Raw genomic sequence first — 22,018 nt, forward strand, 5'->3', positions numbered from 1 at the left:
GACCCTGGCTGCTCTTCAGGCCCCGACGGGAGATGCTGAGCACGGGGACGAGCTGTTCCAGGCACAACTTCCCACCCCGAGCTTCACATGGCAGCTGGTGAGCAAGGTCTGCAGCACGAAGCAGAAAACAACCCCCACTTCCTTCCCTGGCAGCTGGGAGAGGGTTCCCAGCCCTTTTTCCCCCGACAAGGGGCCAGAGGAGGTTTCTCAGAGGCAGGGACTGGGCTTTCAGACCAGGCAGATGCCGTTGCAGGAGGGCAGGGATGGGAGAGGCCCCGCCAGAGGGAGGGCCCAGGGGGTTTTCTGGCTGATGCCGATGCCAAGCCAGCCTTGCCGATGCCAAACCAACCTCGCCGATGCACACCCGGCCTCACCAGAGCCCTCCCCACCTGGGGAGAGCCGCTGCAGGGGCTGCCGGGCCAGCGCCAAGCCCGGCCAGGAAAGCTTCAGGGGCTGAGAGGGGGAAAAAACAAACCCCACCAAGCTTAAAGCTTCTTTCAATAACAAAAAATACAAATTGTTTAGCTCTCCTGAGCAGCCCGGCTGGCCATGGGGCAGTCCGACTCATGCTGATGCCCGGTGGCGAGTGCTTCCCTCTCCATGACCAAGAGTTAAAATTCCAGGTGGGTTTACTCACCCATCACAAGTGCTCCTGAGCACTGAAAAAGAAATTCACTACAACAAATTGTGAACCGGAGGGTTTGTTTTTTTTTTAACCCCTTGCCTGTCTTCTGCAATGCCGAAGTAACTGCAGCGCAGCTAGCTTTGCTAAATAAAATGTGTTGGAGGGGCTGGGACTTCAGACGGTTGGCATAGAAAGAAGCGGGTTACAATGTGAAGGAGAAATATTCTCCCTCCCCTGTCCTCCTGAAGAAAGCAAGGAGAAAGCTTGGGTTTGAGGCCAGGAGCTACAAGGGGGTGGCTTTGAGGGCCGCAGGCAGATGCACCGGCTCCTCCACCTCCTTCCTCGTACCCCAGGGATGGTGGAAGAATCGCTGGTGAAGAAGGGGCAAAGCACCCTCCCCCCCAGCCCAGATCCTTAGTCGCGCAGGAGGAATTTGAGTCAGTGCTGTTGTGCATACTGCCAGGGAGGTGCAGCTATGCATTTTTTTCCCCCCCAAAAAAAGAATAATCAGAAATAGGTTCTAGCAAAACATCTTAGCAGCACCCCATCATATGTACCCCACCATCAAGACCCACCAAAGGTCCCCTTCAATGTTCCCCAGCAGCACTGTGTGCAGGATCTGTAATCACACACCTCTGAAGCCAGAAAGACCTCAAATGCCTTCTCCTCCATCACTCTCCTCCCTCCCAGGGAAGAGCCCATCGGTGGCCCAGGGGCTCTGCTCTGCTGCAAACCTCCTTCCCAGAGGGGAACCACTGCCTCTGGTGAGAACCGGGGAGGGATCCAGAGGAATGCTTCAGCGGGGAGCCAGAAGCAACCTGTACAAAGGCCACCGAAATACCCAAGCACGCTGCAACGCCCAGGCGAAGGCGTTGTCCTTAGGTCCTACCTACAGCAAAACCCAACTGGAAAGGGGAGAGAAGAGCAGGCGGCCCATGGCAAGGCGGGAAGGTGAGCAGAGCTTGGAAGGGAACATTAAAGCACCCTGAGCCAGGTATGGGGCAGAAGTTCCATCAGACCAAGAGGAAAGGCAACAGAGAGCCTTGCAACCCGACATCAGATCCTTCTGCGCTGCTCCATGGGAGCAAGGCCATAGCAATGATCTGAGGGCTGGAACCCCTCTGCTGGGAGGAAAGGCTGGGAGAGCTGGGGCTGTTCAGCCTGGAGAGGAGAAGGCTCTGGGGAGACCTTGGAGCAGCCTGCCAGGGCCTGAAGGGGCCTGCAAGAGAGCTGGAGAGGGACTTTTGACAAGGGTTTGTAGGGATAGGACAAGGGGTGATGGCTTTAAACTGAAAGAGGGGAGATTTAGGCTGGATCTAAGGAAGAAATCTTTTACACTGAGGGTGGTGAGGCAATGGCAGAGGTTGTCCAGTGAGGTGGGAGATGTCCCATCCCTGGGAACATCCCAGGCCAGGTTGGACAGGGCTCTGAGCAACCTGATCTGGGTGAAGATGTCCCTGCTCATGGCAGGGGGGGTAGACCAGATAGCCTTCAAAGGTCCCTTCCACCCCAAACCACTCTGACTTCTGCTGCTGGTTGATGTTTGCACTGAGTTCACCTCACAATAACCGCCAAGAGCCAGCCCCTGACAGAAAACAAGGTTCTGCGCCCACAAAGTCCCCCAGCCCCACCAGTTCCACCCTTGGTGGGTGGAAGGAGGGGGAGTCAGCCAGCCCTGGCCTGCTCGGCTGCTCCAAGCGACAACCATGAAGACAGGGAAACATTCCAGTTAATGGAAACAAGTCTTTATTAAGTAACTTTTAATATCAGAAAAATAAAACTCTTATTCTCTTTACAGCAAATATATAATATCAGTGCTTTGGCCATCATAAGTTAAAGGCCCTTTATCATAAAATATATAGTTTTTAAACTTTACTCAAATTGAATTTATAATCCCTATGACCTCCCTACATATACATAACAAAAAGTGTAGTAAAATTAGCAAATACTAAACTAGATCGAGAGTTTTATCATCCTTAAGTCTGTGGTTTCTAGAAATGGTACACGCACCTAATGTCTGTCAATTCCTTGGCTTATTAGTTGCAGTGTACGATGCAATAAAATACAAAATACATGCTGGGTGAGCGTTTGTTCGTATCTACAAGCCTGCAGCTAGAGATTAGGTTTCAATACTGACATGTAACTACCCTACAAGCGATTATAGCGTTAAAGGTACGCAGTACGTAACGTGCCATCAAGGCAACTCTTCTACTGAAAATCATAAAATAAAAACCGTTATTTGTAAACTTTGATACGAAATGTAACTTCAAGTGGAAATAAAAAATAAAATTTTCTGTATATTTACTAGTTCAATACACATATAATTTCTTTTCGTTATACTGAGAAAAAAGCTTTGTCTCGTCTTGGGAAAATAATGCTTCAAAAAAAAAAAAAATAGAAAAATCCACCAGAACTCCACTTTGTGTCTTTTTTTTTGTTGTTATTGTTTTGTTGTATTCATAGATGCCAGTACAGATTTGGGAAGGTACTGAGGATGAAAAAAAACAAAAAAAGTGAGAAAGATCCACAGGTTGAAATGCAAGAAGCGCATTCCAAAGACATTTTTTGGTTTTTTTCCTTATGATTGGAAAGCCAGTTCTGAAATGAAGTAAACTGATTGCAGGGCCACCGTCATAGCTGCTGTCGTGAATAACACAAGGGCACATCTGCAACTCCCCCCCCTTTATTTTTCCTTTTCCTTATTAAAAATAAAAATATACATTTATACATGTGCAAGACAAATATGGATTGAACATAAAAATGCTTCACATTTTGGAACCATCTACTCTCTAAAAATGTAATTTAAGAACAGCTTGATCGGACTAATGAATGGAATGTCAGCATCCTCCCCACCAGTCGCAGTCCGCGCATCCCAAAGCCCTCGCCGTGATGGGACAAAGCCGGCCAGGCTCTTCCACGCCGTGCTCAGAAAAAGCGGCAGGCAGGACTTCACAACTCAAGACGCTCCTGATCCTCTGAACACGCTGCCCTTCGACGGAGGTGCGGCAGGCAGCTCCTCTCCCCTCCCTGTCATTTGTTACCTGAACCTGCCCATAACCTCATCCATTTCGATAACTCAAACTTTGCTTTTTTTTTTTTTTTTTAAAAAAAAAAAAGTGTTTACAACGCTGAAGAATTAGGCATAAAGCAAAAATAATAATTTCCCCAAACCTGTTTTTCAAAACTGGCAGTGTAAAGAAGGCAGCGTTGGAAGTGTTGGTTGATTGATGGATAATGCCACAAGCCCTCCATGGTGGGCGAGCACTTCTGCGGTCAGGCGACGAGGTTCCTTGCTGCCAGAACGCAGAACTCGACCGCTTAATAGAGCTCCTGTCGACAGCCCAGCAGATTTGTTGGGTTTTGTGGTTTTTTTTCCCATTGTGTAATTGATGAAAACTTCCCCTCGCTGTGCCACGAACATCTCAGCAGACATCCCTCCGCTGAGCACACCATCTGCTCACGCCGAACCGGACAGAGACCACCTAGGTTTAGTGTTACCGTAGCAGCCTTTTGAGAAAGTAGAAATTTATGAACAACTTCAGCCTAATCCCAAGAAAGCTCAACAGTCAGAATTCATTAGGAAGTTTACTAGAGGGTACCATTACACCCATGCCTTTCAGAGTTTTAAAAGTCCATCTATAATAACACCTATGTGTATATTTAAGAGTGAATTTGGATTGCCTGAGTAACAGCTGTCTGGCAAACGGGACATGACGGCGCTTCCTTTTCGCAGATTTTGTTGGCACACTCCATGCAGAAGAGATTGTGGCCGCAGGGGACCAGGGCCGCAATGACTTCGCTCTCAAAGCAGATGACGCAGTCGTGTTTCCGTCTTGACTCGGGAGGCGAGCTGGACGTGGAGCCGCCGTTGGAAGAGGAATAGCTGTTGGTACCGTTGGAGAACGCGGGGATGTATATGGGAAGGCCAGCTTGGTGGCCGGGCGGGTCACTCCTCGCTCTCCGAGCCAAGGGGTGATCCAGACCTTCCGGGAAGATGGGCGACAGGTGGGGAGTAGACGGCTGGCTCCCTCGGCGCTGAGGCTTGGCAGTACTAGCAGGGTCGCTACCAAAGCCAGAAAGAGGGTCGACGGGTTCAAAAGGGGTCCAAATGGTTTGGGAAGGAGCTGGTAAGGAGTCGTACGCAGGAGAGTCGACGGCGAGGTCTTCCGTGCCCACCGAAGGCAGCGTTTCTCCAAACCAGAAGTTGCCTGTGCTGAACGGACTCGTTGGGCTGAAGTCAGCCAATCTATTGCTTCCAAAATAGGAATCTGTGGAGCCACTTCCCAAGGAGCTGGAGCTATCGTTTCTATAATTAGAAATCATCCTGGAGCGGCTAGAAGGGACAGGATTAGAAGCCAGCCACGCGGAGCCGAGAGGGCCTCCTTCAAAGCTCACATCCGTACCATTGTAGTGGAAATCGTTCTCTTCGTTCAGCTCGATGTAGTTCCCAGTCCGCATGGCGATGTGCATCTCGATCTCCTCACGCGCGCGGTCGACGTTCTCGGGCATTCCCGTAACTTCGAAGACAGGCTCCTTGTCTCTGCTGGGAGTGACTATGTAGGTGTGGGTCTGCTGCTGAATTCTTTTGATTGTAGCTCCCTTGGGTCCAACCACAAGCCCAACAACACGGTAAGGCACCCTGACTTGGACTGTCGTCTGACCCGGCAGGTTGGGGGTACATGTCAAGCCTCCCAGGGCAGGGCCGTTCTTGTTGCGCGATGCTCTGATCATGGAGAAGTGCTCAGCAGCTGAGAGAATTTCCCTTTTGGCCATGGCTACGTCCTCTTTTCGTCCAGTGACAACAAAGATGGGTTCTTCTCCGCGAACAGGCGTCTTAATGTAGGTATTTGTCTTGGCCCTTAGTGCTTTTATTTTGCAACCTGTTTGAAGGAAACACATGGGAGTCTAGCAAGATGTCTAAGTTTAGAAAGCCACAAGAAAGCCATCTATTTTAAGCTGTTTTGAGAGTTTCAAGAAACTGTAGGGTGAAACCAGAAGCAGCTGTTTTTATCTCTGCAGGCCACACTAGAGAAAGCGCTAACAACTTCTAGCTGTTATTCCCAAACGGACCTCTGACACTGACAGCCACAAACTATTTTAGCAACGTTTCTGGGGCCGTTTCAGCCCATCATCTGCTCCATTGCTATCAGACAGGCAATAAACGTGAATGGCTTTTTCCTCTACGACAGCCATGTTCACAACTAGCCCATAAATATTGGTGAGTTTATGTTTTTTTTTTCCCATTGATTGGGTATTTCTAAGATTCTGCAAAAGGAGTAAAGGCTCACACACACACTTAAGCCTGCCGACACATTCGCCTTTCGCTGACAACCACGACCTAAAAGCAAGTGAAACATTTACAAGCGAGAGAAGGGTCTGTATCGCAACCTGCCTAGGATATAGATAAAATTGATTTACTGAGAACTCGCCACTAGCTTCCCATTATCGATAAGTGTTATTTAAACCTTCCTTGTCCCCGTGGGATGAAGGAGCCACTCCTTGCACTGTCAAGTAGGAGTTCAAGCAGTTTGCTGCACGCAAAGAAGGCTTACGATGTAATGTTACATGCCTACGTGGAATTTCTCTCTCTAACTGGGTAAATATAGCCTGAAAGAGAAGCAGAAAGTTAATGGAGCATTTGTCTTTGACTTTTGGGGACTGAATGACAGTTTGCCAGGACACACTGGCAGCAAGCTCTCTCCTAGAACGCTTAAGGCGTTTCGGCACTGTGCATATGGAAGCACCTTTTACCCATCGCAGGGCCAGAAAAGCAGGCAGAGTGAAGTGGAGCAAGACAGGCAGGCCCGCGACACGCGAGACAGTCCAACTGGATTTGGCCGTAACCGAATTTCACCTGCATTAAAACCAAGTCAAAAGCATGTCACGCCAAAAGTCATTTTATAGCAAACCTCATCTCAAAACAACGGGAAGTGACATTTGCAGACCAAGTGTTTTAAGCATTGTTTCACTCGCGGAGTGAAATTCGTTCCCGTTTTCCTCATTTGCTTTAAGCATCTCGTACACAAATTAGTCTCTCAAAATAGTGTTTCGTCCGTCCCTTGCACCTGAGGTACCCCTAGCAATAACAATTTTACAGTTAGAAAGCCACTCGAAGATGCACTTTATTCAGGACTACCTACTAACAGATAAAATAATAAAAGGCAAAAATGCAGATGCTGCTTGGAATAGAGGGAAGGAAGAGCCTCTTCTCGCAGGGCCCCTGCGCAGAGCAAGGACAAAGGCTGAACACAACAGCCCTTTGTTTCCAGGACACAGCTGGAGAGGAAGTTCATTATCTTCAACAGCTTGGTGGGCTCTTGGAGACCCTACCTCCACCAGAACACGCACGGAGGAGCACGGGAGCGCTCCCGGCAAGGGAAGGAGCGAGGCACAGACAGATCTGCGTGGAGGAGGGGACGCGGACCTAAGAGCCGCGCTCAGCAAGAAGAGCAAGAATCTGCAGGAGAGGACAAACCCTGTAAGCCCTCAACCTCCCACTGCGGTTGGCCCACCGAGCAGGGCACCAGTGCTCTCCCAGCTCAAAAAGGGAAGCCACAGGCACGAGGTGCCTTACAGAAGCAGCAAAGCATCCTCTGAAGCCGTGCCGTTTCCCTGCTCCTAACAGACCGCAGCACCTCACCAGGGCAATTCGTCTTCCCTCCCTCCATCTCTCTGCAGTTCTCCCTGGAAGTAAAGCTGCTCGCCCACTCTGCTTCCCACGCCCTCACGGTCACTCCCAACCGATGGAGCTCAAACCTTCAACCCACAAGGGTCCCCGAAACTGTGCCACTGAAGTTTTCACCCCAATCAAATCCTCCTTACTGGAGCCCCTAAAACCAAAAGCAGTCTCCCAATGAGTATCAATTGTTCTCCAGTTTACACAGATTACTTTCATTCACTCCATTCTACCCTAGTATATAGCCCTATTTCCTAAAAATTAGAGGCAGCATTTGAGGAATACTAGGAGCATCTAGCACGAGACACACATATATAAATAGCTATATAATTCTTTATTATACACCACAGTTCATTCTGGATTGCAAAGTGCCTTACCGATTCTTACAGTTTACATTTTAGACAGGATTGTCCTGATATTTTAGAAACTCAAATCAAGTTCTTCAGCTCCATTCCCCATTTTCAGCTGCAAACTCGCAGAGATTGCTTTGCCAGAGCCATATTTCCAAACCACTCCGGTGCAGAGAAAAGCCTTCTCGTCTCTGCTCGTCAGGCTGCAGAACGGGACAGACCAAGGTGGGCAGAGCTTTTGTTTTTAAGGTACGGCTCACACACCTCAAAAGCAGAGGCTGAGCGCTGCCTTAACTCCCTGCAGCGACAGCACGAGACTTTTAAACCTCGGAAAGCTGGCTTCAGTGGAAAGCTGACTCCACAGACCGTCAAGGCCAACTCTCTAACTTTATCCGAAAAGTTCGAAAGAACTGAAGAAAGTCACCAGACACAAAACTCAACATTTCCAAGTGAGTCAGTCAACACCCGCTGGGTTTTGGCTGCAAGGAGCGCTGGAAAACCCCACGGCAGTCAGTCACATCAAACCTCGAGGTCAGTAGCCCATGACACCACCCCAGCAGGATGATCTTCCTATTTGCTTTTACTCAGCTGCTCTGGTTTCCCACCCTCCTCCGTTAGTCACTACCAAGGCGATGATAGGAAGCACGGCTGATCCCATCCCCTCTCCGACGACTCACAGCATCCAGAGGCGCCGCGGCCACGGTGACATGAGGTCAGGCAGCTATGAAATCATGCGGACGAAGGATGAATCAAGAAGTTTCCCCAATCTCCTGAGCTTAGACATAGAAAGACAAAGGGGAAAAAAAAAAATACACCGACCCATACTTTTGTAATAAATCATCAGATGGCTACAGCCAAGATTTTGAAGTACAGAGATAAAAAAGCCTGAAGAAGGGACTTCTAGACTGGAAATTCAATTTAATCAAACCTTTCGAAGTAATTTTCCTTTTGGTATGATAACAGAAGCCCATTCAATATAAGTTACCGTACTGGGTTGAGCAGTATCAGCATTCCTAAGCAGCGCTCAGCCGTCAGTACATACTGCCGTAGTTCAAGCAAAACCCTTTATAGTTTTGCTTTCATTTAGGCAAAGATTTAGTACTTGCCTGCCCAGGCACCCGACAAGGAGCCGAGCCCATACGGAGCTCTGGAGGCAACGCTCACCCTGTGCCGGCTGATCTGCATCATTCTTCTCAAGTCTCCTCCCTGTTTTTCCCTCAAGAGGATTATTTGACTGAACATTTAGAACACGCTAGGAACATCATACCCCCCAAGAAACTTAAGACTAGCTCTGAAGGAATTACCTCATACACTACCAATTTTAAATGATCAAGTATTTCCTTATTAAAAAGAGGTGATAGGAAGACATATCATTTTATTTTTCCCCTTCAAGTGGCAGTTAAGTGTAGCAGCCACAGCACCCGCAGTCCTCGCCCGCCACACAGCCACAGCCAGCTCAGCCTTCACTCCGACTTTCACCTTTCATCATCACTAACAGGATGAGATACAGCAAACCCCATCTCAGGCCATTCGTTCCACGAAGGAAACTCCCTGACGGAGCCAAGCGACCACAGTGTGAACGCTGTGTGTGCCTGCCTCGCACCACGCCAACCGAGAACCGCCCAAAAAAGCATCCCATGGACTCCTCCTCTGCACAGCCGTGAGAAACAGCACCTTCCCTCAGCTTCTTTCTTCTGAGCTCACCGCAATGCCAGACACTGGGAATGGGATAAGGGTTGATTTACAGATGAGGATCCCTTTGCCGCATGGGGAACGCAGCCTGTCAAAGCAGGGACACGCACCTTGTACCCACCGTCCTCCTGCGGCTCCCGCCACGCACTGTGAAACCGGGCTTCGGGCGCACACGGGAACCCAAACCTTCTTACCGCTGTGTCTGTTTAACCTTGCCTCCCCAACGACATATGGCTTTGGGGGAAAAAAAACTGGGGAAAAAATAGTTTATCTGAATAGAAGCCTGGAAGTTACGGCAGGTAAAAATTCAGCTCCTGTGAACCACAATCAAATGACAATAACCAGTTTGTTCTCCTTCCCTGCTTCCGATGGGTACCTAGCTAAGAGGATCCAAACTGGAGAACCTCCTGCAGCAATCTGGACACGCAAATCCAGTGGGAAGACACCAGCACTGCCGGGGCTGTGAGAGCAGCGAGCAGGGTGAAGCTGCATTCGCAGCAACCCACCTCTCACGCAGGAGCCCTGACCAAACCTGGCATCCCCCAGCTCGGCCCCGCAGCAACGGCAGGCAGAGCAGGGATCTCGCAGACTGGCCCCCACAGCTTGTCAGCAGCTCAAGACAAAGCCGGAGTTCACAGGAATGTATTTTTCAGCAGCTCTGCCATTATCTGATGAAAGGCGATACCGCGTCACAGCCTCCCCTCCGCATGCAGTCTTTAGCACTCTGACCACCAATGTCATAATACGCCGACACCAGGTAAGGAAGTGGTGACGGAATAGTGACCTATTCATAGTTGACCTTCCTCAACCTGGAACTGTGAGCTGCTAGTAGAGCCAACGCAAGCTAAGTCCTTGCCTGGAAAGTGAGGGCAGGGTCTGGGAAGTCCCTGCAGACCCGCAGGGATGGCACGGCATCACTGGGCACGCCAAGGAGAGAGGGGACTGCGCAGGGATTTGTTTTGTTGCAGCTGTTGTGGACGGATACAGCTTTAAAGGCAAAGTCCGTCAGGCTGGCACAGCCCTGATTTCATAGCTAGGTTGCCACCAGCTTTTAATTGGAAAGCGAGAAGTCCTGCAGCTAAGGTAATGAAGCAACAAGCACTGGAGGTACCATAAGGCCAACGGCTGCTGGGTCTGCAGAGCCTAGCACTGCCCACCTGATTAACAAAGACAAATTAATCTACTTTATTAAGAATGACAGCTCTATATATTTTTCAGCAGAGCTGTTCATTCCCACTGGTGGTACAGGCTGCATTCTTTTGCTTAAACATAGAGCACTTCCTCCCAGTTGTGACATGGCTAAAAATATCTATCCAGTTTGTGATTATACAGTCGAAAACCAACATATGCCCCATTTATTAAGCAGAGATGAAGCTACGCTGGGACAGAAAATGAAATCCTAAATTGTTTCATGATCAAACCTCCTTCAGCAGGCTGGCTACATGAGAAAATTAAGACCAGGACATTTCTGGCACTCCACCGGGTTATTAAAGTCGCATGAAACACTACCTGTGGTCTGGTCAGTTGATAGACCGACTGGTTACTATCACCTTTTTCACCTAAGATCAATTAATTCATCTCACACCTTGTTTTAATGCCTGGACTGGAACATTTCAACTCATGACAATTTTTTTCCAACTGGCTGTTGAATAAAGTTAGCTGATGCAAGGAAGATGAAGAAAGTAATTTCTCTACACTTGCAAAAGATGCTGATGCATGCAAAAACCTAGATCTACATACCCAGGCAGCTACTGATCACCCCTCCGGCATTTGGATTTGAAGAATAAAGACTGGAAAAACATTGCTTCTAATTTTTTTTTAAAACAATTTTAAGAGACAGCCTAAACTTGGGTAATAATTATCAAACAGAATTTTCTGAAGGCAAGTTTTTATTTGTTTTTATGCAGCTTTCTCTGCAGCCAGAGGTAAGCAGAGAGATACCTCACCACAGGGCACAGCATCCATCCCAAAGACAGGAGCACATCAGCCACCAACAGCTTTAACCACTCCCCATTAGCATTCTGTAGCACAGGTAACAGTCTGATCGCTATTCGGGTTAATTAGTCGGTGAGATTAGGGCTCCTGTGTGACAATGAGACATGATAACACACCAGAGAGCTAAAATACGAATACAGCAAGAGACGGGCGCAGCCTGCAGCTGGGATTTGCTCCAGCTCCCGGGGCAGGTTGCTGGCAGGTTTGGAAACAGAAGACGACAGCCCCTAAAGCAGAAGAGAGCAGGTAAACTGCTTCAACAGGGACATGGATGTACGCAGATTTTAAGCAACAGCTGCTTCGTTCACACAAACCCCAGCATCCTCCTCCCTGGTGGCACCCGAGCTGCGGTTCCTTGGAGGTGGCCACTTGAGACACACGCGTAGAGTTGTGAGATTGATGTCCCCCAGCAAGGGCTTTTCCCAGCGCTAGTACGTGCTCCCACCCTTCATCAGGCTGTGTTTTTTTAGATTCAGTTCTCCATTTATCACCGTAGGGATGCTGCATAATGAGAACCCACCACGCAGAGCTCCTTTTCAAATTTACGATCCAAAATGTGATAGTGATACCATTACAACCCAAAACTTGGGAACAAAGTTCTGGCTCTCTGCCCCGGAGCGTGGCTATATGAACGGTTTCGGACACCGACTGTACCTCAGAAGTGCTGTACACGGGTAATAACCATCTTTCACTTCTAACTATAATGACACTACAATAAGCAATGCTACAAGTAGGTAAATTAGGGAGTAGCGTAGAGGAGAAAGAAAACTCAACTGATAGCCACTCTGCTAAAGTTATTCCAAGAGAAGGCAAAATGGCATACAAGTCTTTCAAGAAAAAGAAAAATTAGAGCACTTTCTATCAAAGACATTTTTCCCTGCCTCCTGACCCCCTCATTAGCTTCCCACCGCAATCAAAGGCTTTTAGTTACACTGCAGTTACCAAGCCCCCATGCCTGCCTGCGGAACATTTCAATACGATGCACACTATATATAGCGACCGAGACCGCTCCCATTATAATTCCACTGCGCTTACCCATTTCTGAGAAGCAACTGACCACCGCTTTGTGTTTTTCACATGTATGAATGCTCAGATGATACATGACTTTCCTACTTGTCATCATCCAGCTGGAACTACAGGAGGGTTTTTAGACAAGAGACTTTCCAGACCAGCCCTTGAAGCTGAGCGCACCAGGCCCACAGGCCCGGGCTTACCAAGGTGCCAGCAAGGAGGACAACCGGGAGATCTCCAGCACCTTAACCAAGAACCATGGTCAAGTGTTTGGCTGTGCCAGACCACAGGGAGGAGGGCTTTGTTTGGCCCTACTGTTGCCAAGCTAAGGGATGGGGAAAGGAGAGGAGCTTTCAGAGCCCTTGATGATGCTGAGAAAGCTTCCCAAGGGAAGGCTGTTCACAAGCTCCTGGGGACATTTCCCTCATCTGGAAAACAAAAGCCCTGGTTAAAAACCATGCACAAACTCTTTATTAAAGATTTCTTGGGTATGTATCAATTTATCAATCAATTTATACATCAATCCAATACAAAATGAAGTAGTCAGCCTGCACACTGTGTCTGTCCATGTGTCAGGCTGGGACCATCTATCAAATCCACAGTCTCACTGGCGGAGGAATACTCCAATTCCCAAGACAGATGGCAACTCAGTAAACAAGCTACACACAGCAAGAGCCAGAGGGCAGCAACTTGTAGTATTAATTACTCGCACTACTGCAGCACCAGGACTAAGGTAGCAGCCGCTGAGCAAAATTAGAAAGATCCAGTAGTGGAAAAGCAATAGTTGTAAGAGACGGGGAACATCCAAGAAGTAAAATAGCTACAGGAAAAAGATGTTTTGATTGAGAACATTGATCTAGGGAACGAAACGGATCGGTGAGAGCCACACTGGTGGGAAAGCCGACCTGCACAAGGAGGGTATTAAAAGGGACCACGATTCAACACGCCACGCAGCATGCCAAGATGGCCAGTAAGAGGAAGACTACAAAAACCCCACGTGATCTTCACCTACACCAAACCCCCCAATTCAAAAATGCTGCAAGACCTGTCTTTTCATACCCAAAATCGCACAGTGTATTGTCAAATGTAAAAGGAACTAGAAGGTATGAAGCAAGAGATACTGTGTCTTTGTTCAAAGGAGCAGCAGAGAACTCTGTGCAGACCGCAGAACTACTGACTCACACCACCGAGGGAAACTGAGACCTCAGACGCTGGCAAGAGCTCATGAACTTTAAGGAATACCTGAAAGAGAGAGAAAAGGAAGACATTCTTAAAGAGTAACCCAAACTGGAAACAAATGCTTGATTTAGAGCTTTTTGGCCTTTTCTTTTTGTTTAAATAAAAATGTTCTAGTGCTTAGCAACCTTTTCTTTTTTTTCTTGCAGCAAGTTTGCAGCCCCATCCCTGTTAAATTTTTTGCCTGCAACAGGGAATTGGCTCTGTGGGGTGGAGGTACTGCATCAAAAACAAACTTAAGATCTTTGAGCTATCCAACACTTTGTTTAGAACAAAGTTTCTCTTCCAGAAATTCAGACCACAGTGTACTGGAAGAGAAGGTAACAGGGGCTAAGACAGGGAAACACGTAACATCTGCTCACTTCGCTAACAGCTTCATAAAAAAAAAAAAAAAAAAAAAGGTGCGCTTTCTCATGCCACAGACAGGTCAACCCACTGCAGTTCGGAAGCCCATTAATCAGGATTTCTTGTGTATGTGTCTTTTGTAAACTTCAAAAAACCATACTCTCTCAGAACAGCAATTTTAGAATAAAAACAAAAGGATCAGAGGATTAGGAATTAGCGTTTTAGGTCGCCAGATTTTTATTGTTTTCATTTCAGCTTCATCAAAAAACTTACTTATGCAAGTATTCACATGTTAAAATATACAGAATTTCTGGCAGACTACACAAAGAGAAAAACCTCTCAAGCGCGCTGTGTTTGGTGTACTTCCCACCCAACGAGCCAGACAAGAGCAGCATTTATGACAGAATTTACGATCCCAGCTGGAGAACCTGCACCCTTCTGCCACACTTTGCAACCCGAGTTGGAGCTTTGCGCGGCACACATGACAAACAGCAGAACTGAACTGATTTTTGTTACACGGCACCCAGAGGAACAGGCCACAAACTTCAGCGGCAATTTCAGGCTGCGCCAGGCCACGGTATGCTCACGTCTTTCAGTTCCTGGAGTTCCAGGCTCTAAAAATGACATGACTTCAGCTTCTCAGAAAAATAGCCTTTCTATTGGATTTCAACAAACAGCTCAAGTTTCCTTTCAGTCTTTAGAATGAACCATTTAATACAGCACTTAATAACCTGCTTGATGTAGAAGATGCAGAAAAAAAAAAATCTGAAGTGTAACTGCCTTTCCAGCTTTCACTTAAAATTTAAGTTAGCTGAACCTGTGCTCTTTGTTGTCTGTGGCAATCAACTGCCAGAGAGAACTGTGATGACTTCAGTCATGCAAATCAAACCTCTTCTTGAGAGCTGAAATCTTCAGCATCCAGTTCTAAAAAACCCAATCTGCAATTCAGACTAGTTAACTCTGCTTATGGCTGGCTGCTTCTTACAGGCCAGCAATTAATAACCAGTCAAGGCTACGTAAGTCTCATCAGTAATTCAGTAACGCTGTCATCACATCCAGACATAAAACCAGAGGTACAGTTCTTTTTGAAAGCACTATAAATATCCTACCACATGACATCTATGGACTGTACGCAGCTAACACAAGCGTTTGCTCCAGGATTGTTTTAGCACTGTTTCCACTCCCCAAAAGCGATAGCTGTTGTTTTTATTTGGCTGTTCAGCTATGCCAGATAGTTATCAGCTACCAACTTATCAGAACAATTCTTTTTTGTTTCAAGCTACAGGACTATTTTAAGCAAAGTAATCTTTTGCTCAAGAGCCCACATTCAAAAAGAAAAGAGCAAAAAAGGAGTCCAAGACCATTAAATATGCACAAAAATGTTATTTCAGTTGCAAGGCCGTCTCATGCAAAGCAGATTTGTCATTATCGATTTAATCAGTGAAATGGGATGATATCATCCCTCCTCCTCTTACTCAACTGGGGTTTGGAGACTGCCCTGCCCGTTTCAAGTTCTGCAGCCATCATCTGAACTATTCTGCCTGAAGAAAGCGAAGCACCAGGCTATAGAGTTCAGTAGCTCCAACCTGAGGGATGTCTTAGGGAGAAAACCTACTATTGTCAGCTTTATCAAGGATTTAAACGCTTGGAAAAAATCACATTACTTGGATAATCACAACGCTGGAATGCATTAGCAAATATATTCCGACAATCCTGATCTGAAGACGGTGAACACACTCGAGGATGAAGCATCTCTCTACAGGACAGAGTTCTGTCCCTTCCAGCATCTTTCAGGTTTTCTGTTCATGCCTTCAGACACCACCTCTCTTTCTGCATTATTCAGAAGAGCTTTTAGTGTTTATACGTGCTCTTTTTTAGCTCAAAGAAAGTAGCAGGGGGCACTGAAGACTCCAGCTACGCTTGTTAAACCCTCCTCAAGGCCCACCAGACCATGGCAGGATTGCCACAGACGGTCACCATCACCAGCTTTACGTGTACCAACCAGTTTTCAGATGATCCACAGCAGACTTGTAAAAGTCCTTCACACGATTTAGAGATTAAACTGAAACCCTCCTTGTTAGATCTCCAGAAGTTGTTTTAAGTCTGGATACATCCTACATTTTGAGTATATGCCCTAGGCCAGCTTTTCTCAGGCAAAGTCACCTCCTCAGCCACGCAGCTTTCTTGTTACCACTTCTCAACAGCGCTTTCTTCAACTTTATTTTACTTTTTTAAACCAATGTAACTTTGTGTACAGGGGATTTTTAGGTACTGACAGCACAGGAAGCCACTTTTCTGACCGGCACAATGATTGGCCAACTTACCGCAGGCTGGATCCAACAGCTAGTTCAAATTCATACAGAAAGCCTGTACAACGCCACGAATGGAATCTAGTTTTCCTGGCTCCCAGTCATAGGCCCTGACAAGAATAAAAGGATACAAATATCTTCTCCTTTGTTGTTCACCTTTGAGATTCTTCCACTTCAAAGACTACAAAGAATTCTATTACACTACCCCAACCAGTGCCCGTCAGCTTCATTTCTGGGGGGCGAGGGGAATAGGAAACTGTTGAGAACTGTTGAGATTTTAAAAAAACTAACAACAGAAAAGCACAAAACCCAGCCAGGTTTCAGAAGTACTACCGGACTTCTTTTTTAAAGAAGGAGCACCTACTATTCCTACTATTCATCAAAAGAAAATCTTACTTGAGCCTTTTCAAGTGATATAAATGCTGCCAGCAGCAACACGTTAAACTACTGTCACAGTAAGCCAGCAGCCTCCCAGGAAAGCCATCGGCCATGAGGTAACATTTCAGGCCCTCCGCAGCTTCCGTAGCTGCGACACCCCACATCTGTGCACAGCCACCAGCACAGACTAGGTAAGCGCAGCCGCCCATGTGGGAACCTCCAACCCAGCGACCGAGCGCAGGGCTGTGGGAGCACCACTTCACTGCCTCAAGTGCTATATTTATTCCAGAAACTTGCACATAACTGAAAAATGGGAAATGCAAGTGCCGTAATGTTTTTGCTTGTTTACAGCTCTCTTAGGAATCAGGGGCTCCTTCAGTTGAGCAAACAGTGCCTGGAAGTTCTCTTGCTCTGTGCAGAAAATTAAATTTGGATAAAGAATACCGTGGAATACAGCGGAGGGCTACAAGGATGAGGAGGAGACTAGAGCATCTCTCCTACGAGGAAAGGCTGAGGGAGCTGGCCTTGTTTAGCTTGGAGAAGAGAAGGCTGAGAGGGGACCTTAGAAATGCCTCTAAATATCTCAAGGGTGGGTGTCAGGAGGACGGGGCCAGACTCTTTCCAGTGGTGCCCAGTGACAGGACAAGGGGCAACGGGCACAAACCGAAGCAGAGGAAGTTCCAGCTGAACATGAGGAAGAACTTCTTCCCTCTGAGGGTGACGGAGCACTGGAACAGGCTGCCCAGGGAGGTTGTGGAGTCTCCTTCTCTGGAGATATTCAAGACCCACCTGGACGCAGTCCTGTGCAGCCTGCTGTAGATGACCCTGCTTTGGCAGGGGGGTTGGTCCACAGAGGTCCCTTCCAACCCCTGCCACTCTGTGAATTCCAGTTATCCTTACTTTTTCAGTTAGGGGGTTAGGACTTACAACAAACATGCTTTCAGACACAGCAGTGAGGCCTCCAGCAAAGCCGAGATCAAACTCGGCATTCCTGGTATTTCAGAGCTGATATTGTTGGGCTGCAGACATTTCAGATTTTTTTTTATACCTCACGAAGACAGCAACAGCAAGAACACAAACTTAATCTTCATGAAAAAGCCATCAGAAGTAACATTCCAATTGCATCACCCTTACATAATTGGATATTAAAGTATTATAGCACAGAGAGGAGTCTGGCATAAAATTTGAACTGAATTCATCCAAGGTAATGCAAGCAGCTGGTCACGGTGTGTGCTTGGAAGGGAACATACAGCATCTTCATTTTTGGCAAGAGCAGAGCAATCGGCAGAGGATGCAGCTCCAGCCAGCCGTGCTCGAGGCAGACCAAGCTGCTGACGCTTTGCTAGAGCACAGGCACACGGAAAGCAGGTGGAGGAGAGAGCCAGAGCCTCTAGCCCGTACGATGAGCCGGCGCAGCTCAGGGCCATAAAAGGAGATGCAGGGACTAGTATTTCTAAGAAATTTGACAAATATTTAGCAGAACTCACACAACTTGCGTAAGCCGGTCTCTAAGCATAAGTCTCCCTTGAATGAGAATTCTGAAGGACCTCCTTATGCAAAGCTTTCATGCAAGCATATTTGGTAACATTCTTTCTTTTTTAGTTCTCCTTCCACTCCTTCCTCTTTTGTAGCTCTAATTCTTTTTATGATACAATCCCTCCCCACCGAGCCTAAATATTTTATCACGAGCCAAACAGCTGGCATCAGATAAGAAATAAAAGCAGAAGCAGCAAACGAACTCCTCGGGAACAATGATCCTATTTTTATGCAAACTCCATTATCTCTTTTTTAAGTGACTCAAAGTACTGAAAAATCTATTACAGAGAACAATCCTGATCTGGTGGAGAACAAACAAGGCAGCCTAATCGGTCCTCGAAGCCCAATAGTTCGTATTTCTCTTTTAGAGGACTGTAGCAATAACCATTTTCAGTTCTGTTTTCCACCTCCCCCTGCCCGCCATCCCCAATGACACAGGAGCAAAGTCTTAAGACATCCAAACACTGTTTCTTGGAAAAGATATTTTCGGCTTGAGCAGAACAGACTTGTCTGCATCAGCGGAAGCTACCTGCCAATGTCTGCAGCACGGCCTTCGGTTCTCCTTTGACACACCCAGCAAAAACCCACCCTTGACTGCTCAAATCCTAAAATAAAACGTAGAAAGAGAAAATAAAAGTCTGCCTAAGCATCGGTGCTCGGTGGGCATTTCTTTAGTACCACGTTCGTTTAGACTGATATTACCATCTCTTCCATACTCCAGAAAAAAAGAAAAAGAAACAAAAGCCACATTGACGCAAAGACCAGACAGCATAACCACTCGTTATTGGAGCCGATCAGCAAACGAGACACACCACCCCCAAGCCCGTAAAGAATAACACAGAAAGGGAAGAGGAAGAGAGTGGCAACTTCATTGTCCGCATTTCCACACCTACACTTGGTGCTGCTCAGCGCTCCTCTCAATATATGAAAAGTGCTCTTAAAAATCAGGTTCACTGCCAGGAAGCTGTCGTGAAACGTCATCTTTCCAACCCTTCCATGCCCCACTCCCACGAGACCACACAAAAGGCCGACGGTGAGCGTGACATCACCGATATGATCTTATCCTAATGACGTAACAGGGACCCACGGTGCGCAGCCACAGCAATCAACAGGAAGCCGGGACCCGAGCCGAAAGAAAGATGAGGGCTTTCACATGGCAGAGGCCCTGCGCGTGGATCCTTTCTCCATCTCGCCGGCTCCCGAGGTCACACTTTGTCTCGGCAAGCATGACGGAAAGCTGTAGGAGCAGCATCAGGCCATGTCCTGCTCCGCAAGGCAAGGGAAAGCCCTGTTAGAGGGCTCTGCTCCAGAGCTCCTATGGCGAAAGGCGGCTTCTCAGCGAAGACCACGGGCCGAGTGGCACTGAAGCCCAACGCCTGGGCCAACACAGGCGGGCTATACACTAAAAATTATCGATAATCTGAGCTGACCCTGCATTCGCTCTCAGCCTCTGGAGCAGGGTTGGCAGAATGGCAGGGCTGGAGCCCGTAGCAGGGCCGGAGCCAGCACCCCGACCCCACCGGGGAAGCCGGGGAGGTAGGCCCCGGGGGGGTGGGAGGTGTCCCGAAGCCAGGCCCGAGGCGAGGGGCTCCTCCAGCCGGCACCCCCGGGGTGCTCGGGGAGCGGCCCTGCCGCCGGCCCGCGGAGGAAGGGCGGTGGGCCCAGGCCAGGCCACGGCTCCCCTCAGTGTCCTTCCCCCCCCCCCCCCCCCGCCGCCCCCACTCACCCTGGCGACCCACGATCTCGGCCACATGCTCGGAGCTGGGCACAGGCACGCACTCGGTGGTGTTGACGCTCTTTCGGCGGAACAGAGCCGCCGGGTCGCCGTTGAGGCCTGCCGCCCCATCCCCCCCGCCGCTGCCGTAGGCCAGCATCACCGCCATCACGCCCTGAGGATCAGCCGCCGCTGCCTCCCGCGCATCGAAGGAGGGCGAGAGCAGGACGGAGCCCAGCGCCGGCAGCAGCGGGAGCGCCCGGGAGGGCGAGGAGGGCGAGGAGAGCAGCAGCAGCGCGGCCGCGTCCTCCTCCTCCTCGTCCTCCCCCGCCGGCAGCTCCTCCTCCAGCTCCAGGTCTCCCTCGTCCCCCTCCACCGCCTCCTCCTCCGCCCCGCCAGGCCCCGGCTCCCCGGGGGGGTCGGGCAGGCCGCGGTGGCGGAGGCCGAGGCCGGCGAGGCGCTGCTGGAGGAGCAGCAGCAGCGGCGGCGGGGGGGGGGTGGTGGTGGGGGGGGGAGGAGGAGGAGGAGGAGGAGGAGGAGGAGGAGGAGGAGGAGGAGGAGGAGGGAGGCGCGGCGGCTCGGCGGCAGCAGGGGAGGAGGAGGAGGAGGAGGCGCTGCCGCTCGGCATGGCGGGGGAGGTTCGGCCGGGCCAGGCCGAACCTACCGGCGCGGGGCCGCCATGGCGCGGCGGACACCAAGCATGGCCTGAGCGCTGGGACCGCGCTCCTCAGCGCGCCTTTTGGCCCATGGCGGCTCCCCTCGGCGGCAGCGGCGACCGCGGGCGACGGCGGTGGGAGGGAGGAGCAGGGCCGCGCCGACTCCTCCCTCTCCGCCTGGCCCCGCCCCGCACTGGCCGCGCTCGCCATTGGGCGGTGGAGCCGGTTCTTGGGCAGGGCCAGGGGTGGGTGGGGTGGTGGGCCTGAGGGGGCGGGCGCGCGAGGGAGGTGGGTGACGGCTCCGCGGGGAGACCGGGGTCGGTCCGGGCTCCGTGGTGGAGCCGGGGAAGGACCGAACCCGGCCGGCCCGGCCTGGCCCGAAGTCGTCGTCCCTCCCCCCCGCCGTGGTGAAGCGGGTGCGAGCCCGGCAAAAGGTTAAAGCCACGCCCGAGGCCTTTGGTGGGTGCCGGCCTTCCCCCGTGCTGCCTCGCGCGCTCCCCCCCCTGAGGCGAAGGCTCCTCGGCGGAGCAGGCCGCGCCGGTCAGAGCTGCGCGGTGTTTCCTAGCAGCCCCTCGGCGTAGGCCTGTTCGAGTCCCAGGTGGAAATTTCCAGGCGAAACGTGAAGAAAGTTGTCCAAAAATGGGATCGCGAGTCAGAAATGCGAAAGGGCTTCTTGGCTCTGAGGTGAAGGGGGAACGAAGGCCGCCAGCCCCCGTTTCACCCGGGGCAGAGGGCGACATGGCCCCCCACAAATCCGAGCGAGGAAATAGTCTTCAGCCGCGGCCTTCAGGAGCGAGGTTGTTCTAGGTACGGTCAAGGGAAGGCACGTGCACGCGGTTGAAATACGAATGTCGGAGCAGGGCTTGGGAGTGCGTGGCTGCTGCCTGAAGATGTTACGGTGAGGAAAGGTGCTGGGGGAAAGTCCCGGTCTAGGTTAGAGATGCCAGCGTCGTTTCCAGCGCTGGCAAAGGGAGATGTCAGGGTGGTGGAAATGAAAAGCTCCGTGTTCACCGTGTAGCTGTGAGATGGCAGACAGCCATGAGGCGCGAGAGGGGACAGCACATCTTTAGGTGGGGTAGAAAGGCAGAGGTCTTCAGTAGAATCACAGAATGGTTTGGGTGGGAAGGGACCTTTAGAGGCCGTCTAGTCCAACCCCCCTGCCATGAGCAGGGACACCTTCACCCAGATCAGGTTGCTCAGAGCCCCATCCAACCTGGCCTGGAATGTTTCCAGGGATGGGGCATCGACCACCTCTCTGGGCAACCTCTGCCAGGGTTTCACCACCCTCAGCGTAAAACATTTCTTTCTTATATCTAGCCTGAATCTCCCCTCTTTTAGTCTAAATCCATCACCCCTTGTCCTGTCACAGCAGGCCCCGCTAAAAAGCCTGTCCCCATCTTTCTTCTGAGCCCCATTTAAGTACTGGCAGGCTGCTCTAAGGTATCCCCACAGCCTTCTCTCCTCCAGGCTGAACAGCCCCAGCTCTCCCAGCCTT

At 49.8% G+C, this 22,018-nt stretch overlaps 1 protein-coding gene across 1 annotated transcript; it reads right to left on the reverse strand.

The window, feature by feature from the left end:
* Positions 1 to 2,354: 2,354 nt before the first annotated feature.
* LOC104335608 (RNA-binding E3 ubiquitin-protein ligase MEX3C) lies at positions 2,355 to 20,640 on the reverse strand. Its single transcript, XM_075446622.1, has 2 exons — positions 19,880 to 20,640; positions 2,355 to 5,505 (listed from the first exon to the last, which is right to left on the reverse strand). Exons 1-2 carry the CDS (start codon positions 20,493 to 20,495, stop codon positions 4,286 to 4,288), a joined length of 1,836 nt encoding a protein of 611 aa, XP_075302737.1. The 5' UTR covers positions 20,496 to 20,640; the 3' UTR covers positions 2,355 to 4,285.
* Between the last annotated feature and the right edge of the window lie 1,378 nt (positions 20,641 to 22,018).

Source organism: Opisthocomus hoazin, chromosome W (genome assembly GCF_030867145.1).
Source record: "Opisthocomus hoazin isolate bOpiHoa1 chromosome W, bOpiHoa1.hap1, whole genome shotgun sequence".
Classification (NCBI taxonomy): domain Eukaryota; kingdom Metazoa; phylum Chordata; class Aves; order Opisthocomiformes; family Opisthocomidae; genus Opisthocomus; species Opisthocomus hoazin.